The sequence below is a fragment of the Crassostrea angulata genome, chromosome 2 (genome assembly GCF_025612915.1).
Source record: "Crassostrea angulata isolate pt1a10 chromosome 2, ASM2561291v2, whole genome shotgun sequence".
Taxonomy (NCBI): domain Eukaryota; kingdom Metazoa; phylum Mollusca; class Bivalvia; order Ostreida; family Ostreidae; genus Magallana; species Magallana angulata.
Window position 1 is genome coordinate 2,066,411 of NC_069112.1, and position 22,874 is coordinate 2,089,284.

General features: G+C 35.1%; 1 protein-coding gene and 1 long non-coding RNA gene across 13 annotated transcripts in view; one reads left to right on the plus strand and one right to left on the minus strand.

Moving 5' to 3' along the window:
* Nucleotides 1-3,607: 3,607 nt before the first annotated feature.
* LOC128171353 (talin-1-like) overlaps nucleotides 3,608-22,874 on the minus strand; it is a 60,712-nt gene continuing 41,445 nt past the window's right edge. For 6 of the 12 annotated variants that reach the window (XM_052837119.1, XM_052837122.1, XM_052837121.1 and 3 more), the window contains 11 exons: nucleotides 22,642-22,827; nucleotides 22,407-22,511; nucleotides 22,034-22,139; nucleotides 21,161-21,181; nucleotides 17,350-17,474; nucleotides 16,068-16,193; nucleotides 15,474-15,491; nucleotides 12,770-12,841; nucleotides 11,095-11,277; nucleotides 8,453-8,581; nucleotides 3,608-5,845 (listed from right to left, as the gene is read on the minus strand). In XM_052837119.1, coding sequence (XP_052693079.1) covers nucleotides 5,714-5,845; nucleotides 8,453-8,581; nucleotides 11,095-11,277; nucleotides 12,770-12,841; nucleotides 15,474-15,491; nucleotides 16,068-16,193; nucleotides 17,350-17,474; nucleotides 21,161-21,181; nucleotides 22,034-22,139; nucleotides 22,407-22,511; nucleotides 22,642-22,827 — 1,203 coding nt within the window. In that variant the 3' untranslated portion in view covers nucleotides 3,608-5,713. Of the gene's footprint in view, nucleotides 5,846-8,452; nucleotides 8,582-11,094; nucleotides 11,278-12,769; nucleotides 12,842-15,473; nucleotides 15,492-16,067; nucleotides 16,194-17,349; nucleotides 17,475-18,938; nucleotides 20,266-21,160; nucleotides 21,182-22,033; nucleotides 22,140-22,406; nucleotides 22,512-22,641; nucleotides 22,828-22,874 lie in introns of those variants that run through there. The other 6 variants (XM_052837118.1, XM_052837126.1, XM_052837127.1 and 3 more) reach the window with 4 other exon arrangements.
* Nucleotides 20,272-21,200, plus strand: LOC128171474 (uncharacterized). Its single transcript, XR_008242094.1, has 2 exons — nucleotides 20,272-20,412; nucleotides 20,445-21,200. It is a non-coding gene; the product is annotated as an uncharacterized LOC128171474 (long non-coding RNA).

Below are 22,874 nucleotides of genomic sequence, written 5' to 3' on the forward strand. Positions count from 1 at the left end.
ACGAATGACGCCACAGTCCGTCCCATTCACTGATGGTATGACACACCCTCTCCAGGCATTGAGAAGTCCCCGGATTACAAGTGTAAGTGTCAACATTAACACCACCACACTTGTAGGAATACGATGATTCAAGAAAGGACGGCGGTACATTGTATTGTGATAAATTACAATATGGCTGAAAATTCACTTCAGTGGAATATCCAACTCTTGCGCAGAAAATCAAAAGAAATATCACAAAAATTGGAAGCACTGAATTCTGTTCGCACAGGAAACAGTGAATATTATTCATAATCCTGGACTGAAATTTTCTGAATTTTTCACATTTTAAATCTTCACATCATTTTTCTAAACAGTTAAAATGCCAACAGCAGGGAAAACTCCTTTTTATATTTTAAAATATTCAGTTTCTTTACCAAACTGGATTACATGAACTACAGAATGGAAAATAATTCTTGGATTGATTCTATCGTATAGGTTGTTTAGGGCCCTCTTTCAACAGGACAGAGGGATATTGTTTGTGTATTTGCCTGGCCCTCTTTCAACAGGACAGAGGGATATCGTTTATGTGTTTTCTTTTTGTTTATGATATAATTTACTGTTCAATAATTCATCGATACCTTAACCTTGTCTCTATGTGAGTTTATGTTTACACACACGTAAAACACTTCATGCTTTCATTATAATCACTGCCGATCAATGGGTTGTTTTCTGTGACACATGCTTCGTTAAAAGTTCTCAAAATGAGGATCTCCGCAGTGACCCAAAAAGAAATGAGAGAATGTATGAGAGCTTCCCCCCTCATCCCCCTAAGAAATGAGAGAATGTGTGAAAGTCTCCCCCTCCCCCCCCCCCCCCAAAAAAAAGAAACTAGAACTGTCCTAATGGGACTAATACCCCCGCTAGGCTAATTTCAAATGGGACAAATAATTGAATTGAATAATAATTAAGGTTTGGAACACATACAAAAAAAAAATTCTCGAAATGTGAAAAAAAAAAAATAGTTAACAAAGAAAAACTAAAATCAAAATTGTCAGAATTTCACTGTAAATACATATCTATAACAGTAATACATTTACAAATGTATGTATTTGATGATATATTTTTTTAATTTAATTGATTCAAAGAAAAACCAACAAAATGACAATAACCCCTCCCTTTGCAGTGAATAGAAATACCGGTAGCCAAGCAATGCTCTTCTGTTGATAAAACTTTCAATATCTTTCTAATAAGAGTCTTGACAGATGCAATTAGTTGTTTCAAATTTTCCTCACTTTCTCCTATGGCACAATTGAACTCCAAATCAGAAAATTGATCCCATAGGACTATGATTTTCTTTGATGAGCTTGTTAAATTTAATAAACTCCCAAAACATTACCATAATTACCATACTATGTAAAAATATGTAAAAAAGAAAATTTAATATTATAAACAATTTTAAAATTGCCAAAACACTTCAATCATATCAGTAATTTTGAATTTCATTTAAATTAATGCCCAATAGGGTCACTTCATCAAATTACTTGACAAATAAATTTAAACAACCTCTAAAAATAGTTTAACTTCTTTATTAATAATTATATTATTTATTTCCTTATAATGATAGACCTTTTGGTTTACATGAAACAGTTTTAAAATAGCCCCAAAACCATCACCCATTTTACAGATTATCAATTTCCCCTAAACACATGCTCCATCTGAACCATGGCTCAGATAATGGCTCCCTTGGGACAAATGAATTCAGCCACACTTGTCTTTGATGTTCTCATTAGCTCCTAAGAATTTATCATTGACAAACAAAAACTTTGCATTGTCAGTTGATAGAATACTTATAAAAAATAAATTTTTTTTATTAATTAAGACATAAAGACAAAAAACTCCATCTGGATGTATTTATATAAATATATTTTAGAGTGTTTTCTATTAATTAATTAATAAAATCTGTAAGGATTACCTCCCTTACTTTTCAACATTAGTGTACAATATATAGAATAAGGAAAATGAAAACTGTCATAAAATCATTAAATCTTGTCTGATCTTAAAAGAAATTGCAGGTGCACATCTTCAGATGGTGTTCAACATATGTACAAATTTCAAACTGTTCCATGCAGTAATAAAAAATTCTATAGGGGGGACAAAGTTGCGTCTACAGACAGACGGACAGACGAACAGACAGACAGACGGACAGGGTGAAACCAATATACCCCCCTAAACTTCGTTTGCGGGGGTATAATGAGAGAATGTATGAAAAGCCCCCCCTCCTCCCCCCCCAAAGAAATGAAAGAATGTATGAAAGCCTCCCCCTCCTCCCCCCAAAAAGAAATGAGAGAATGTATGAAAGCCTCCCCCTCCCCCCCCCCCCCCCCCAATATGTAAGCCTCTCCCCCCCCCCCCCCCAAAAAAATGAAGAAAAAAAGAATTGGCTAATACCGTTTCACACCCAAATGTATAAGCATTCTGATACGCTTTGCAATCAAAACTCTTTATCAATTTTTTCCGAATTAATTTATTTTTTTATTATATTTATTTATTAGCTGGTTAACAGTATCTTTTGGATTTAAATATATATCGAAAAGAGCTCTGCATAAAAAAATGTCAGGATGTTTAAGGTCTGTTTGACGTTTTACTTACCAAAAATTGTTGAAACATATACACCCTTCTCTCTCTCAGATTAACGCTTTCATTGTTTACAGATTCCTTCAAAATACACGATTCATGTATTGGCCGGAAAGTAACCCCAAAAAGAAGTCCTTTTTATATGAAAAGCCTTACCCCCCCCCCCCCCCCCGCACCCCCTCAAATCTATTAAGAATTGAAGTTTGCCAAAACAGTAGTGGTGTTTTTTTTATCTTCGGGATGGGGGTATGTCAATGTGTTAAGGAGTATGTCGGCTCCTTTAGAATAAATAAAGGTCGTGATTCTATCAGTAGTTATTTCGTTTTCTACAGATTCCTTCAAAACACACAATACATGCATTGGTCGGAAAGTAACCCCAAAAAAGAAGTCCTTATTATTACCCCCCCCCCCCAATGGATTAGGAATTGAAGTGGCGGGTTTTTTTTTTAATCTTTAGAATGGGACATGTCAATGTGTTAAGGAGTATGTCGGCTCCTTTAAAATAAATAAAGGTCGTGATTCTATCAGTAGTTAATATAAATATCAAGTAAAACATGTCATTGACAAGATGACCCGGTGAACTGATGACCCTAGGTCATTCCGTGAACTTACAGACCAGTCATAAGACATTGACAAGTTGACCCGGTGAACCGATGACCCTGGGTCATTCCGTGAACTTAAAGCTCTGGACACGAGACCATATGGAGTATAACTATATACATTTATTTAGTGACAACATTAGATACACCTCTAAGTTAACTGATTTACAGAGTTTTATCTTATGAGTGACAATTAGACGTCATCCATGGATCTAAACACCCTTCAATCAGTCACATTTTGACCTGGAACAACCTCTCTCCTTGGTAATCTTAAAATTCTTATCTCTGCCTTTGACCCCCACTGTCAAAACAATTATCCCTTACCCCCCTCCCCGGGGGAATATTCTGGATCCGCCCACTTTTCCTTGAAATAAGTTAACAACAAAACAACAAAGTCTTGTACATAAATTTATTTGAACCTGTTATTAAAACTTCATATTTGTAAGCGTCATGATCAGTAACTCTTGATATGCAAATTTTATGTGACTATCACACACATCCAGTAATACATGGAAAAATACAGTACGTAATATACATGGTATAGTAAGCCGACACATGCACACTGAAGAGGTCACAGGTCAGAGTGAATATATTAATAATCATCATTGTTAGCTATGGTCAGCGTGAATATATTATAACGTCACTGTTAGCTAAGGTCAGAGTGAATATATTAATAATCGTTACTGTTAGCTAAGGTCAGAGTAAATATATTAATAGTCGTCACTGTTAGCTAAGGTCAGAGTGAATATATTAATAATCGTCACTGTTGGCTAAGGTCAGAGTGAATATATTAATAATCGTAACTGTGACGTAGGTCAGTGAATATATTATCATCCGCTGTAACCAAGGTCAGACTGAATATTTTCATTATCGCTATCGTTAGCTAAGGTCAGAGTAAATATATTAATTTTCTACATCTCAGCATCATTTTTCGTCGTTATTTTATTTATGGCAAATTTGCAATTACAAAATGTACGATTTTGTTGACACAAAATTAAATAATTTCTATAATCTTTGACTAAACAAATTATGGGTTGTTTCAAAATAATCCGTTAATGACAAAATATTGATAACAAAATCCATAATGCTAGTCTATAACGTAGATATTTTGATCATGAAATACGAGTTCATCGACTACATGATGTTCTTCTCGGATAATTCAAATTCTATAAGATGATGTTTGCATTGGTTGAATAAAACAAGAGAGATAACTCTGGGTACAGAACATGCTGTAGTTGTATGGTTTAATGGTTTGTTATACAGGAGTAAAACAGATTCTGTAGTGTACCCCTGGTGATATTGATTAATGCTGAGGGTGTGGCTACGTTATATATGGTCAGTATAAATACAATATACCAATTTTATATAGGAAACAAAAGTTTACTACAAATATTGTGTACGATAGAGAATGTAGAAAATTACACAGTCGTCATCATAATAATTATACAATAATCATAATATTAAACAGAATAAAATATTTATCGCTTTTATCAAAAACTAAACACGACTAATACAAAATACACACATAAAACTGTTCAATACGCAGCACTGGGTATATGTGTAGGACTAGCGTGGTACACACCAAATACTCGCGGATTTACTCGGTTAGTGGAAGCCTGGCATCAAACACAGAAATCAAATCAAGGTTTTTCTCATGAAATTATCAATTAAAACTCTGACTAAAATCAAGCGTGAATTGAAATCTCTAAACAGCAACAAAACAGGGGAAGAAACCTGGTTAATGTTCACTCAAACTGTGCTGATAAAGCATATTTCTAAGTCAACATAAAAACATGACTTGAATACAACATCTGCAGTACATGGATAGTACAAATACATATCAAAGAATAAGTAAGCTATATCAGTCTTTATATTGTATATAAGTATTGCATATCTATCATTTGTAACACCATATCATCTATCATTTGTAACACCATATCACAATTGGCTACCTTAAAACAGTGTAGATTTAATCTATCAGATTCGGAAAACTTCATGTTTATATTCTTAAAAAAAAAAAACACGTCTGCTTGCAGAAAAAAAATCCAAAAATAATCAAGTGTCGAATAACAACTGCTTCTATTTAAAATAGATAAATTTTTGCACGGTTGGTAAACAATTCTGTAAAATCCTGTACAATATGTGACATAACTGGTTTAACACTTAATCAGCAGCTACATATACATATGATATGATTATTGAGAATCCTTTCTTTCTGAGTCTCTTTCTTCTCAATTCCAAATTTCTGTCCTCTGAATACATTATCTATCATTCATCATTCTAAGTATACAAACTTACACATCTATATTGAAAAATCACACCCACAAAAATGCAACCCTAACCCAGATCTCAAACACTCTCACTCCCTTCAAATTCTCAATCACTTAGATGCTTGTCACCTTGACCTTCACAAGGACAGCTGACATGGAAGCCATTATGACATCACAAGACACGTGACAGGCACTATACGCATTATACAGTTAAAGCTGGAGCGTGCGGCGTTAGAAGGCGGATGATGAGTCGCTATCGTGGCCCGTGTCCTTGTACCGCTGTTTACGGAACTTGGCCAGCTTCTCTCTGGCTTCGATCCATTCTCTCTCCTTCCGTAACATCTCCTCTTGAATTTGTAGTTCCTGTAAGTTTTTTTAGAGAAAAGAAAAAAAAAGTTGTTTATATATAAGGAGATGAGAGACGAGATGGTAATGGTGAGGATGATACGCTAACATGCATAGAGACCGAGGCAGTCAGTCCAAGAATACACAGTGTGACAATCGAGGGGGGAGGGGGCTCAATACCTCTGAGACAGAGGAATTTGGACATGGTTATAAAATCTGTCTTTAGATTAAAAAATTCCCCATGTCATTAGACTAGTATACATTACTTTATTCTTTACCAATTATCGCCAAACAGAAAAGAACTTTTTTTCAAACAAAATTTTACAGCCTAGCAAATTACCCAACAAACGTAAAAGAAATTTTTTGTTATAGGGTAAAAGAACAAGGGTTAATGAGCCCGCGTTTCGCCCCCGTCACACTGTGTTATCTAGACAGCCGTCTGGTCGCGTTTCTCCGCCAGTTTCTCCTTCAGGCGCCTCGCATCCTCAAGCTGCTTCTCCAACAACAAAATCCTCTCTTGGGCCTCAATTTGCTAAAAATAGCAACAAGACATTGATGACTTTTTGACTTAAACACATCAACTGAGCTTTATCCTCTGACATTATTTCTTTTTCTTTCTTTTTTAATTGCTGAATAAAAGCTTTGCAAAATGTATGTAAAATTTCATTATCTTAACATTAATTTTAGCACACAGCTCTTTTTATCAAATTTTTTTATGTTAAATGAAATGAATCATTTCTTGAGTTTATTTACTTCAAGAGAAAGAGAAAGAAAAAGATTGAATTGGAGACGGATTACAAACAGTCAAAAAGTGATCATACCTCAACCTCCACAAACTTAGTTCTAAGTTCCATAATAAAATTGTTTGATGTTTTTTGTTGTTATTGTCAGGCGTTATATCTGTGTAGCATTGTTAATTATTTTATTGTAATGTCAGTTTGTGGTAATTGAACACTGTGCATTAGATTTGTATATATTATGTGAGACTCTTGTTGGAGTTTGTCATATCAAACATGTACTCAGTGTGTCATGTGTGATTCTAATTTAAATACTGTAAACGCATTACATCTTGGCTGTGTATTCTATTTAGCGTTTTTGGCAGAAGGCGGCTTCTGCTAAATCAAGTACATTGCTCAATTCCATGTATATACGTATAGAATAGGAATATGCTAATTCAAATCCACGCCAAATTGTTCAAAAACTTTTTTCTGCTAAATATCGTACACGCGGAATATAATGTGTTTACAGTACCACATATCATCATGTTAACAAATTACATTTAATGAGAATCCTGAAAGAAACGAGAAATGAAACCAGTAATGACCTCCGGTGACTTCTGGCTGTAAAGTGAGGTCAAATTTAAGAGGTCAAAGGTCGTCAAACGCCAACTCATTTTGACAATAAATTCAAATTCACAGGTGAAAATACCCGAAAACTGAAACATCGTTAGTTGTTTTGTTAGTTACATTGTATGTAATTTATCAGTTGTTAGTGTGTTAATTATATCTTAAGCATAATCACTACATTTATAATCACATTATTGTATGTAACGAATTATTAGTGTGTTTATTATATTTTGAGTATAATCACTATATTGTATTTAATTAGCAGTTAGTGTGTTAATCATATCTTAAGTTTAATCACTTCATATCGTATGCAATTAGTGTGTTAATTACATCTTTTAAATATTTTCAGTATATGTGCTATATTCTTAATCTGGACATATATAGTATATTATCAATGATACGACCATACAAGTTAGCGTGGAGTCTGTGGTGTGGATGTGTAAATTCACATGTTTGAAAGTAGTTTGTGTCAATACTTGTTATAGATATTACCTATTCAGGAAAATATTATACAAATCTTAAGTGTATTGAGGTGAAATATACAGTGTTAATTATGAATTATACAGTATTAATTATGAAATATACAGTGTTAATCATGAAATGAATTGATAAATGTATAGATTAGGAATACTTCATGCAATACACTAGTAACGTTCATATTTATCCCATGTTCTCTTGCAATACTTGGATTTCATCCATACTTTGTAGTTTCATTAGTATTCGTGGACATAAATTTTTGTGGATTTAATGAAAATCACAGTTACATAGATATGTAAACTCATGGCTAATAGTCCAATCAAGTCAACTTGTTATTTGATTTTGCACTTCACTGACAATTTAACTTCATGAATCATCTCAACTAAATGAAACTAAATCAAAATTGGTATTTAATGAATGCTGATGAAATGACACTGTACAAGTTTTTGATATAATAGTAGTAAAGATCAGGTACAAACATGGAATAAAAATAATCCTCTAAAGTCAAGGATGAATATGGTAAACCAACTCATATTTGCAATCAAGAAATGTTAAAGAGATTAGAAAATTCCCAATCATTGCCGACAGTCTTGTCACAACAAGTCTTTTCTGGATTCTTTTCAGAAGATTACTTTCTCGTAAACTAGACATAGAATGATTAATCTAAAGGTAAGCTTCTATATTGCTATTCATCACAGTGATTGACAGATGCAAAGACAAGTTGGTTTTCAGTTTATCATTGTATACAAGAACATAAATACATGAAGAAATATACAACACACAGTAAGTGGGCATGTCTCACCTGTTTGATCCCGCCCACTTTACGCGAGTCGACCGCCACATTTATATCCTCGTCCTCATCTCTCTGCTTGGCCTGCTGGGCCGCCTTCACCAGGACCTCCGTGGCACGCTTCACCGCATTACCCGCCGCCTACAGATATGAATAGTAACAAGGTCATATCAAGGTCATTTATTGATCTTATATTGTAGCTAGGTCAGATATTGATCATATTAAAATCAACAACAAGAGGCCAATTGGCCTTAACGGTCACCTGAGTAGCATACATCCCATAAACAAACTTGTCACGGAGCCTCATATATGCATCTAATTAATTAGGTTTCATACTGGAGTAGAAAAATTATAAATTTGTAATGACGACCACATTTCAAAAAGAACTGTGAAACCTATAATTTTGGTGAAAAACTAAGATCTGGTCTACAAAATCATGAATTCCGTTTTCCTTTCATGTGTGCGGGAGTAAAGAAACTAATTTTTTAACGTTATATGCATTAACATCTACACATCCATTTTGGCCCTGTCCTAGAGTCAAAACCCATACCCCAGGGGACATGAAAATTAAAATTTCAGTAGAGGACTTCCTGGTAAACATATTAATCAGTCAGTTTTTTTAATACAGATGTGTGAGAATAGAGAAGAAAAATATATGCATTAACACTATATTGCCATATTGGCCCCCCCCCTTTCATGTCCTGAACCCCTGACCAAGGGGCCATGAATTTCACAATTTAGGTAAAGGAGATTGTGGATATCATAACAATGTATTCAGTTTTTTGCCCACATGTGTGGGAGTAGAGAAGAAGAGTTTTTAAAATTTAAAACAGTTTTACTATATGGCCATATTGCCCCCACCCTAGAGCCTGAACACCTAACAAAGGGGTCATGAATTTCACAATTTTAGTAGAGACCCTCATGGACATCATAACCATGTATTCAGTTTTTTGCTCACAGGTGTGGGAGTACAGAAGAAGATTTTTAAGATTTAAAACAGTTTTACTATTTGGCCATATTGGCCCCACCCTGGAGCCTGAAACCTAACAAAGGGGTCATGAATTTCACAATTTTAGTAGAGACCCTCATGGACATCATAACCATGTATTCAGTTTTTTGCTCACAGGTGTGGGAGTACAGAAGAAGATTTTTAAGATTTAAAACAGTTTTACTATATGGCCATATTGCCCCCCCCCCCCCCCCAGAGCCTGAACACCTATCAAAGGGGTCATGAATTTTACAATTTCGGTAGAGGGCCTCAATGACATCATAACCATGCAATTAGTTTTTAACAAATATATATGGAAGTAGAGAAGAAGATTTTCTAACATTTAATACATTTTTACTACCGGTATTTGGCCACATTGGCCCTACCCTAGAGCCTGAACCCCTGACCCAGGGGTCATGAATTTCACAATTTTGATAGAGGGCCTCATGGACATCATAATCATGCATTTAGTTTTTAACAAATATATATGGGAGTAGAGAAGAAGATTTTCTAAGATTTAATACATTTTTACTACTGTGGTTTCATCAATATTCGTTGAATACCAAATTTCGTGGATTTCGTTGTTAAGTTGATCCACGAAATTTAATGTTCATTGAAGTGATATTTCTATTAACATTTTGTATTGATAGGGTAATTGGCCACGAATTTACGTATCCTTGAAACTGTGATTTTCACTTTATCCACGAAAATTGATACCCTTGAATATTAATGAAACCACAGTATTTGGCCACATTGGCCCCATCCTAGAGCCTGAACCCCTGACCCAGGGGTCATGAATTTCACAATTTTGATAGAGGGTCTCATGGACATCATAATCATGCATTTAGTTTTTAACAAATATATATGGGAGTAGAGAAGAAGATTTTCTAAGATTTAATACATGTTTACTATTTGGCCATATTGGCCCCACCTTAGATCCTGAACCCCTGACCCAGGGGTCTTAAATTTCACAATTTAGGTAGAGGGCTTCGTGGACATCATAATCATGCATTTAGTTTTTTTAAAATATATATGGTAGTAAAGAAGAAGATTTTCTAAGATTTAATACATTTTTACTATATGGCCATATTGGCCCAACTTAAAGTCAGAACCCCTGACCCTGGGGCCATAAATTTCACAATTTTGGTAGAGGGCTTCATGGACATCATAACCATGCAACTGTTTTTTTCCTCACATGCGTGGGAGTAGAGAAGATTTTTGAAAATTTGGCTTTTTTGCATATTTGGCCCCGCCCGTAGCACCCCAAGGGTGGTAGAGCCATGAATTTCACAATTTAGATTCTTCTTACCATAGAGATGCTTCACACAAAAAATGGTAACGATTGGCCTGGTAGTTTTCAAGAAGAAGTTAAAAATGTAAAATTGTTAACGCACGACGCACAGACGCACGACGCACGGACGAAGACCAATTGCAATAGGTCACCTGAGTGACTCAGGTGACCTGACTCAGGTGACCTAAAAAACTCAATCAATACAAGGTCAAATCATGTCATCTGTTCATCTCGTGTTGTTTCAACATATTAAAGTCATAATGAAACTTAAATGCTACATTTAATAAAAAAAAAAGACCATATACATTTCCTGGCGATTACCACAATAACGAAAATGACACAAGGCAATTAATTACAAGAAAACATTGCTTTTACCTGGAGGCGTTTCATGGCGACTGAGTCTGGGTCAGCCTTGACCCTGCAGGCGACCAGGAGATGGGCCGTCGACCCCGCGACCTCTTTGGCCGAGGCGATGAGTCGCTCTTCTGTAGCATGACCTTGAACCATGGCATTGGCCGACTCGCACAAACTATGAGTGGCAGCAGCTACCATCTTAGCCTGTGGAGTATAAAAAACAAAGCTTAAAGCCCCAGTTTTTCTCCCATGGGAGAAACTTTTTTTATCAGGGTCTGCTGTCAACAAAAGGTTACAATCCAGTCAGATTTATGACTCTGCAGTGATGCTCTGCCTAAAAAGCTACAGCATTACTGAATGAAATAACAAGAATGTGTTGAAATTTATTCCCACTTGTTTCCAAGGTAAGGAAAACTAAGTGGGTTTGGATACCTTGACCATACTAATTTTAAAACGACCTTGTCCGCAAAACCTTCCAGATATTGAAGATGTGGAATAGTTCAGACTCGGACTCTGAGAGTGATAATGGTGACTGAATATTATGTAAATATAGTTTATTTGCTGTGATAAATAATTGCTACTGTTTATTAATTGTATTAATTTGAGAAATTTTACTTAAAAAGTTAGCAATTAGTGTTTATCAATGAAAGTCAGTGATATACCAGCAGTGCTGAGCTGACGGCTCTGCAACTCAGCTGCTCTATATACAGCTGAATCTAATGCTAGGTGACAGATTCTGATAACAAACCAATTAAATTGAGTTTAAAACAAGCAGTGTGTGTCATACAGTGGCTGCATTAAATTCCCCCGAACTTGGGGCTTTAAATCAGTGGAGTTTAAATCAGTGTTTAAACGCAATGTTTTGTACTAAAATAGCTGAAATCAATGCTTGTATTGGAAAGAAGAAGAATCAATAAAAATGTGCAATGATTTATCTTTCTGTGTCAACAAACATACAAAATCATTCACGATATTTAACCATTGAAAAACTATTTGCTTCTGAAATTTTTCAGAAGTATTTTGTATTTAGAATTATTTAAAAATATTATCGATTTGTAAATTACTGCATTTAATCAACATGCTTCTATTGAATTGCTCATTGTTTGTTTCCCACCCTGTTGGGTCAGAGACTTACCGCTGATATAAACCCCTCGGACCATTGACTTACCGCTGATATAAACCCCTCGGACCATTGACTTACCGCTGATATAAGCCCCTCGGACCATTGACTTACCGCTGATATAAGCCCCTCGGACCATTTACTTACCGCTGATATAAGCCCCTCGGACCATTTTCTTACCACTGATATAAGCCCCTCGGACCATTTACTTACCGCCGATATAAGCCCCTCGGACCATTTACTTACCGCCGATATAAGCCCCTCGGACCATTTACTTACCTCCGATATAAGCCCCTCGGACCATTTACTTACCGTTGATATAAGCCCCTCGGACCATTTACTTACCGCCGATATAAGCCCCTCGGACCATTTACTTACCTCTGATATAAGCCCCTCGGACCATTTACTTACCGCCGATATAAGCCCCTCGGACCATTTACTTACCGCTGATATAAGCCCCTCGGACCATTTACTTACCGCCGATATAAGCCCCTCGGACCATTTACTTACCGCCGATATAAGCCCCTCGGACCATTTACTTACCGCTGATATAAGCCCCTCGGACCATTTACTTACCGCTGATATAAGCCCCTCGGACCATTGACCGTCATCGTCCAGTATCTGAGATTTGTGGTATGTTGCTCCAATCTGTTATAACAACACAGCAACATATTATTACAGGTATATGTTATTACAACACAATCAGTTTATTATTACTTCAATAGTCAGTGGAATCATTTGACTTCATTGGGTATCCCATCATTTGTTGCAGATTGATATTTTCATTAGTTTGATATTTGAACAAAACTCTAAAATTATTCTCATAAGATACTTGGATTTTTTTAACCAAAAATATTGTGTCTACATAATTCTTTTTCTCCCAAAGTAACACTGAGAATGCTACAACTCAATATTCATTAAATCTGATTTCTATCTGGCAAATCTATCAATACCAGTAAGTTGTTTGTTCTTAAAAAAGCTTCAACTGATTATTCTAAATACAGCAAAGTTGTACAAGTTTCTGTTAAAAACGATGCCCCAGTCTTTAACCTCTGTAAACATGATGGAAACAACAGTTTTCTTACAGGGCTTAATAAGCCATGATTAATGTTAATATCTAAGCTTCAACAGCAAAACAAAATTTCAACATCAAATATGTTATTCATCTAAGAAAAATGTTATCTCAAAATTTCTTTTTTAAAGCTGAAGAAAATTATTCATATAACTCATGATAAATATCTGAATTCCCAGTCTACAATAGGTCCCTCTACAATCGATAATTATCAATTATAAATCGATATAATGATTTTATGTAAGTACTTGTGTGAATTTATCCACAGTTTTATAATACCTTGAAAGATAGATATATCAATTCAAATATTTGAGTTCCCATGAATAAATCATAAACCACATACATATAAACCAGCACCAAGATATAGAGGAGTTCCACAGATGTTGATATTCTTACCAATAATGAGAGAAAACAAAAGTTTGTTTACCCAGTACAAATAAATACAATTTGTTTACAACCCAAGAAGTTGTTGGTACCATACTTCCTCTATTATAGTAATTTATATATGATATATTACCTATCCTTAAATAAAACTATAATGTAAGGTCACCCAGAAGAAAGAAATATTACAGGTTTTAAGTACACCTTAACTGGTTTTCAGTATTTAAGTAAGAGAGTTATAAGTTACATGATGAAGTTTACACGCCTATAACTTGTAATTACATGTAACACTAATGTAATAAATCATTACAGTATATTTCCTGTAATCTGTAATACATCTACCTTTTCCAGCTCTTTTATAACCTGTCAATTGTTTACAGTGTTACACAGACACAATACAACAACCATCAAATTTGTAATTCTTTAAATTTGGTCAACTTTAAACTGTTTTGTGTATCCTTCCCCTTAAATCATTATCAGAGGTGTGTAAATTAAACTGAGAGATTTTACTGCTCAAAGATAGGATGTGTTTTTTGTTTGTTTTTCAATTCATCATACAATGTAAATATAATACAATAATCATTACAATTCCTATTACAGTTCTCAATAATTATTTATAAGTAATATTTTAAGATATTCTTTAACTTTAAAACTAGATAAATGTGATTTATGAAGATGACATTAATACTCTCTATCAATGAAGCATAATTCTGATATGAAATCATTCTTTGGCCTTTACAGTAATGAAAATATTGGTTATTCCTTCTAATGGAAGGTTAAGGTCACCCCCCCCCCCCCCCCCCCCCCCCTCCGGGTTAAGACAAAAGTTAACACACAGATTTCTGTGGTATTTCAATAAACTGTTGCTAAAACTTAAAATATAACCACATCACAACAGAATCACACCAGTGTCAAAATGGAATTCAAAATGGTGGTCAAAAGCAGGTACAAAGTATAACCAATGGAAATTGGTAAATCAAATGTCATGTGAACAAGTTGGGTAAAAATGGATAGATTAGCGTTCACTGCAAACCTTTCTTTTAAGCGTTGCTATTTTTTTTAGCTTCAAACCCCCTATCCCTGTCATGATGAATAATGTTTGTGTACACAACGAAATCCAAAAAATCTAAGTTCTACATTAATTATAAAGAAAAGTGCTCACTATTCTTAAACTAAATTTTGGAACTAAGTGAGGAATATTGCAAAAAAATTGTCTCCTTTAAAACTAAACATCTTGAGACAGATTTATTTGAAATTTCCTTTTTCAGGCTATAATTTGGAGTAACATCAGATTTCCAATGTTTTTAACTAAAGCACGAACTTCTGAATTTTTTACAAATGAAATAAATGGTAACCTGAAAAATAAACCATAACTTGTCTGAGATACAGATAGTTTCCAACAGACATTAATATGGTGAGAGTTATTTCCCTTTGGCTGCCATTTTGGATATTAAAATTATTGACCAAATAGAATAACAAGTCATAGAGGTAATCCAGAAGATAAAAATCTTAACAATCTATAAACACTTTCTGTTGAAGTCCCCAAAAAAGATGAAAATATTTTATACTTGGTATTACAGCTCAAATTGTCTAAATTTTGTCAAGTGACAAAATTTGCCTGTTTTAATATGACAGCAACGGGAACTAACTCAAAATATATTTAAAATCATATGAAGTCTATCTATACTCAAATTATAAGTCCCCACAAGTGCAAAACAAGAATATAAAGTGTGTGTAGAAATAATGAGATAATACACCCAGTTGTCACAATACAATTGTGGAAGCAAGAAAGCGCAAGGTTGCCATGGTTACATCAATATTGTTTACCTCTTTGCGCGTGCGAACCTGAAACAGGAGAGAAGAACATGCAAGAACGAAATGAAACAAAGAGGAATTAATGCATCGTCCAATGAAAATTAGTCACACAAAAGGTGGTCAGGTGAATATATACAATTCAGATCTAAGCTGACAGAATCCGACCCATTGTCAGATTGACCAATCACAATTTGTGTTACAGCACAGTCTAGGACACATTAACATGCCATGACGTAGAACAAACAATATTATAATGTCAAATTACTCGTCATACTATTTTTGAAGTTCACTAGATTTCTTAGTAAAAACATTTACCATGCATCTCAGAGAGATTGCTAAGAATAGATATTTCAAGCCGGCAGGTAAGTTTATTCATGGCATTAAAATTTGAAAATGTTATCAAAAGCATGTGAAATATGTTCATGCCTTGTTCCAGACTTCTTATTTATGAATCTACCATGCCTTGCAGACTTTACTTGACTTCTAAATCATTAATTCTGACATATTGGTTCAAACATTTCTCTACAGACAGTTACAAAAGTTAACCCAGGCATTTGTCATTATCACCTACAGTACAGTCCTAAACTCAATCCACTGCTGGCTTACCTTTCCTTGCGCCACAAGTTCTCTTTGTGCGGCCGACGCTGACTTCACCAAGGCTGCCGTTGCTGAGGCGATAGATTTGGCTGCCTCCAGAATTTGCTCTTCAAAGTTTAGACTCATGTCTGCTTCCTGAAATACATAAATGGGAAAAATGTGAAATAAGCCCAAAACACTAAAAAAAATGTCTTCTTCAAAGTATGCATGATTTTTAGCATAAAATGGGGACAATCTTTAATTCAGATGTGAAGGGTTATACTTATCAATGAATTCATGGTTCAGGATAGTGATATTAGAGGTGTTTGGAATGAAATACATGATATTGTAAATTCTGGTGTAAAAACATATTCATCACTCCTAGTATTTATTATGCTATGTTCCATGACCCTCAACTGAATTCAATTCTTCACAACTTACTCTCCAATGTACAAACAGATGTGGTACACTCTCTCCTCTGCTGACCGGTGCAGGCCGTAGTGTTGACATGTCTGATATTTGGTGGGACTTGATTTCACTCACCAAATATATCAAACATATCTCACCACAGCTCACTCAAAATATCTCATTCGACAAAATATCTCATTCCAAAGACATCTCTCATAAATCATCTTACCACAGCTCACTCAAACTATCTCACTCGACAAAATATCTCATTCCACAGACAATTCTCATAGAATATCTCGTTAGGGACCTCCTTGCTCAAAACTTTTGTTCATTGAATTTATCACTGAGACTATCCCTCCACAAACATCTCTAACAATCCAACCATACAATGTCTCAAACCATAGCTCACTAAAGCCCACTTATCTATTGAAATATTTCATTCAATTATAGACATAACTTTATTGAAAATCTCAACGAACATTATTGAAATCTGATTGTTCAATGAAGCAATCTCAACATAACTCATGTTAACAGGAATGATAACCATCTCATTTCAACTGATTTCACCTAAACCCGAGCATCTCACCAGATTTTATTCAACAGAGAAATCACATACATCTCAACACAAGCTCACTGAAAATGACAAGCGGAACCATGTTCACATAATTAAAAGTTGACATTGTAATGTTCGGCTCACATTCCTAAATCAAACATCTCATTGTTACTCAAAGAGCCCTGTGTGAAAGCTGTAGCAGTTAAAGTCAATACAACCAACTCTGCCTTTCTTTATAACAAATACTTTGGCTTTTTTGTGGTAAAACTTATGTTAGTTTTATGGTGACGGATTGACTTTCTTCTATTAGACAAGTCCTTCTGGTTGTTTGTTCTGATGTAGTACACATACCTTTGCCTTTTTGCGTGGTTTGAGTTGCGACAGTTTCTGTGCGGCAGCTTCGATGGATTTGGCCGCCGTCAGGAGTTCGCTCTCGGCGATCACTGTGGGGTCCTCGGGATCCACCCAGTCTGTACCTGATAAAGTCAGAGAACACAGAATCAAAGGACTGAAAGCACTCACAGGTAAGCAAAATCAAGGGCTTGAAAGTACTTAATGGCAAAATGATCCTAGAAACTTCTAATTAAATATCAATGAATGATTTTCAACAATGGTTTTGATGCGGAAATGATAAAACAATTGCTGCTATTTTTTCCAACTTTCAATCAGCAAGGTTTTTCTCAAAATTTCTTCTAATTTTTTTCTCCTCAAAATTTGTTAAAACTTTTATTTCTGCATCAAAAGCCCTCTGCATGAATACAAAGTATGAAATGATTATATTACCCTGTCTTTGTAAAAGTAATTGACTAAAATCTAAGAAATGTGGGAATTTTTTACAATTCCTACATTTCGCGCTGAAGAAAACAATACATGCAGGTAATTACATCCTTGTGCATGGATATATAGAAAAAATAAAACAAGTCATACATGCTTGATATCATACTCAGGTTCATGCTGGTAACTCGGTAACGAATGTTACACTGCATCTAACAAACAAGAAATAAACTGGGGACAAAGTCTAATCTAATCACTGACTGCAAACATACAATTTAAAGAAATGAAACTCAGGTTTGCTTTTAGGGATATACATATTGTTTGATCTAATACAGTTGGTGTATTGGGATTTTTTTCTGTATGTGGAACAATTGATGCATTATACATAAGAATTTACATAGATGACTCAGTACTAACATTATAATTCAGGAGGAATATAAAATGGATAATGATTGTAAGCTGGAATCTAAAACTACTGTAAATTCCTTATTTTTTGTAATGGTTTCAAAACTGTCTGAAAAATAAGAGTGATTTTAAAATCTTTGAGGACTGCATCTCATGATTGTACGTGGAAATTAATTCCTTGAGTTTAATTAGGAATTTACAGTATTTCTCAATGGAATATTCTAAGAAACAGGTGTCCTTGGTTACAAACTATATATATAACTTAAACCTGTCTGTCAATCTTGCAGTACACATACATAGATTTTATATATTCCACAACAACTTGATACGATGTCTTGGCTGAAACAACATTTATAACACTGTAGGCTTAATCAACAGCATACTGTATAAAGGGAAATATTCGCCCCCGTTTTATTTTCGCCCTTTTGCCCTCGCTGTCAGCATGCAAATTAAAGACTGGGCAAATATCAATGTTCCAAGTTATCTCTTTACTATGCAATCATGTTTGGGCAAATTTAAGATGGGGCGAAACCGTTTGCAAGTGCAGAAGGGCGAAAATAACACAGGGCAAAAATAACCCTGCATACAGTATTGTATCTTAGGGCTTACACTGAACACAATGCATGTTAACCATTACATGGGGAATTCCAGTGAATTATCCAATATTATAATGATGATAACACAGCAGGACTCCCAGCTTGTATGGACTACATTAGGCATGCCCACATAGAAGTCAGAACTGTATTTTACAATAGATCTTGAGACTTATAATCAAACATATTTATTTATTTGATGATTAAACATAAAACTTTGTATACGTAATATAGAAATTAAAAAATAGTTTGGAACAAAGGAACAAATGGCTTTATCAGTACTTCTAATTGATAACATAAACCAACTTTTATTTGCAACAACTTTATTTGCAATTTATTCCCGATAAACTTGTTGGCAACGACTAATGTTCGCGACCAAGCCTTATTAAGACTGGTGTTGTTATAACAATCGTATGACAAGGATTGGGTTTGCGCCAGGAAATATTCATGACAATGAGGCTCTTGCAAACCTCGCCAAATTTCTCGCACGCAAATAAAAGTTGGTTTACAGCGATCATTCCACAAGAGTGAGATGTTTTAAGACCAAGTCAAAGAGTTCCTTTGTAAAATGCAGCCCGGAACTTTCTTACACTAAAGTCCAACTTTTTTCTTAATTTTTTAAGACAAAGAAAGTCAGAGTGGCTGTCTGAGGTCATTCATGATGCATGAAGTCACATGTGTCAAGTTTGCTTTAAATCAAATAGGGTCAAAAGGTCATACATAGTCACAGGTCAAAAATAAAGTCAAAGATACAATGATGTAAGGTCAGAGAGAGGCGAGGTCAGAGTTGCATAGAATCAAATGTGTTGAGTATGGTGTAAATCACTTCAGGTCATAAGGTCATTCTGACATCTCTGGTCAAGGTCACACAGATGTAAGGTCAGAGAGAGGAGACAGGAGTTAATGGAATCTACCCGGACTGTTAGTCACGTGATTGTCTGAAGCCTATTTTGGGGGAATTGGACTGTAAACACAAATTGCTGCATTAACAGGAAAACTTTTAAATCAAAATTACAAGGCAATTTTGAACAGCAAATCAAAATAAAAGCCTTTTATAGGACAATTTCTAAAAGCCAATCAAAATAATTTGACAACTTCCAATAGCCAAAATAAAAAAGAATTTTTTCATTGTATAAAACTTAAATGATTTTTAATGGAGGCTAAATTTTATTTAACTTTTTGTGTTTGCTCCGAGAGAAAAGAAACCAGCACAACTTGTTTGATAAAGAACTTTATCTACACATCACATATCATGGTAGGTCATAACTCTCTAATCCAATATCTCAGATGTTAATTTCACTGGTCACAAACTCTAACCCAATATCTCAGGTGTTAATTTCACTGGTCACAAACTCTAACCCAATATCTCAGGTGTTAATTTCACTGTTAATGCAGCACTTTTATTCCTATCCTACAATGAAAGCATTCCTCTTTTGTTTTCAGCGGTTGCCATGATTACCTTTCACGATATGGGACCATCTTATCTCTTTGGACGCTAGTTTGAAAAAAACAAAGTGTCATCAAATTATGGAGGGACAAGTTTGACAAGGGGGTAGGAGTGACCTTCCCCCCAAACACAAGACTGAGGGGTAAACAATGCAGCACGTTTCTCATGCACACGAGACAATACAGGTAAATACAGGTAAAATACAGGTAAATACAGGTAAAATACAGGTAAATACAGGTAACAAAGAGTAACAGTTGTTGAATCCAATACATGTCTATCCAATTATCAGATCTCTGTGCCCAAATGCAACACTGCTATTCTTCTGAATATATGTTTTTCTCTCTTTCCCAATACTCCATATAAGTGTATAGATATTGTAATGGTGTGTAATGGTTATTTTCATTCCCACGATATTTTTGCCCAATTAACCAACCCCTTGAATTAGTAAATTTAAGATGGACCACATCATTAAATACACTAAATTTCTCTGTGTTAATTTTTCATGTTTCAAAAGAGGAAAAATTATTTTCTCAAGCCATTGGGCAAAAATAACATTGGTGTTGAAATTCACCTGGTGTACAGTCAGATCACAAAAGAAAGTGAGTGTTAACAGACTTCATCTGTGTCCGTATCATTTCACCTTTATATCTCTAACCAAACTACAACAGTGTCTATTTACAGAATATATCTCTAGAGTATAAGCCTTGTCTCAAATATGCAGGCAGTGACATTTCTCCTTATCATGAAATACATTCACAGTAATTCAGTCATCCGGGTCAGTTACAGACCCTAACAGCCATTCTGATTGGTTGCTTCCAAATAGTGCTGTCTTTGTATAAAAATTAAAGTTTCTTTGTTCTGATACAAAAGACATCTGGACAAAATACACCAAAATAAAAGGGAAGCCAAAAAAAATCAAAACATGACACTGTAAGCTCAATACCTCCTTCTGCGGGTTGGCCCACTAAAAAAAAACGAAGTCAGATATATATCTACACAGAACCATGCCCATAATCACAAGCCCAGTATGGGCATTATAAGAAATCACAAGCCCACTTTGGGCGTTATCATTAATCACAAGCCCAGTATGGGCATTATCAGTAATCACAAGCCCACTTTGGGCATCGTCCATGAATACTATTACTGACCCACACATTTTCTAACCCAGACATTAATTGACTCCATCTTTGGCTCCTATTCTATGCATTGTTCCCAAAATGATTACTTCCTTATAAATTTAACTTCATAAATATAACTTCCCAATAAATTGTTGCTCTTGAATTTTACTTTGCATTGAAATTAAATTCCAACAAATTTCACATCTTCTTACTTCCATTAACATTAACTACTGTAATTTTACTTCCTATGAATTTAATGCAATTTTTTCTTTCTGCTTTGCATTTATATCTACATTATGCAATATCTTGAGTTTTAAAAATGCTGCATATTGTCTTATCTGTAATCTTTCAAAAAAATTTGTTATCTGTTTTAAAATTGTGAAAAAATAATAATACATTCTTAAAACCTTTTCCTCTCATGCATATCATAATTCATATTTACATGTATCAAAACAATCACCAATAGTTTTTACTTTAAAAAAAGTTCAATAAAAAATATATATCTACAAAAACTGACAAATAATAAAATTTGAATGCTATGAATATATGAGATAAATACGGTACAACAGAGCAGAATATCATGAAGTTGATGCGTCGGCTGTTGTTATGGTAACAGTGACACAGGGCTATAATTATTACATGTATAATGGCTACACATCACACCCCTAATCTTGTCACAGGAATTATCAGTCACATACCTTTAATGAGTTCAGAGCAGTGTACGATTTCCTGTACGGACACCGCGACTTGGTGCGCACGTGCTGCCAGTGTCTGCTTGGCCTCCTGGGAAGGTTTCTGGACCACCTGAAAAATGGCCGCGAAACAAGGTGGTAAGATAACAGAATCACAGGCCCCACATTTCTACAACAATCCCTCCCCACATATCTACAGCTTCAATAACAACAATCCTTCCCCACATATCAACAGCTTCAATAAACTTGGTGTTTTGAATATTCTATTACTGACTCTATGCACACTGTGTGCTAACTGTGCACATTGTGCTGAATTTTTACACTGTGCTAACTGTCCACATTGTGCTGAGTCTGTGCACACTGTGCTCTGTACACTTACCGTGCTGACCTGCTCCAGTAGATCTTTGTAGACAACAGCACAGTTCTTGCCGGCTGCTATCGTCTTCTGTCGGACTTCTGTTGTCTCTGCAGTGCTGGCTGTGCCCTGTCAACACACAGGAACACCAATATTCTTAACATTTCTTGGAAATTCAGTTTCAAGGAAATGTAAATTTGTGGACAATGATCTTATATGTTTTACATTGTACTCGAATCTCTAGCAGAATATAACATACCCTGCATGTTGCCAGTAAATCAAAGATGGCCTTGCGTCCCATGTTGGCACAGATGATGACGTCCTCTTGGCGACCCGAGTTCCCAGCAGCCACTGCTTTGGCGGTCGCCGTGGTGATAGGTTTGGTCAGTCGGATCAGATCTTCTGCCGTTGCTTTCTTCTCTGGCAAGGTTCCAGCCTCGTACGACTATGAAAGAAAATATCAAACAGTACAATGTCTGTTGATGAAAGAGA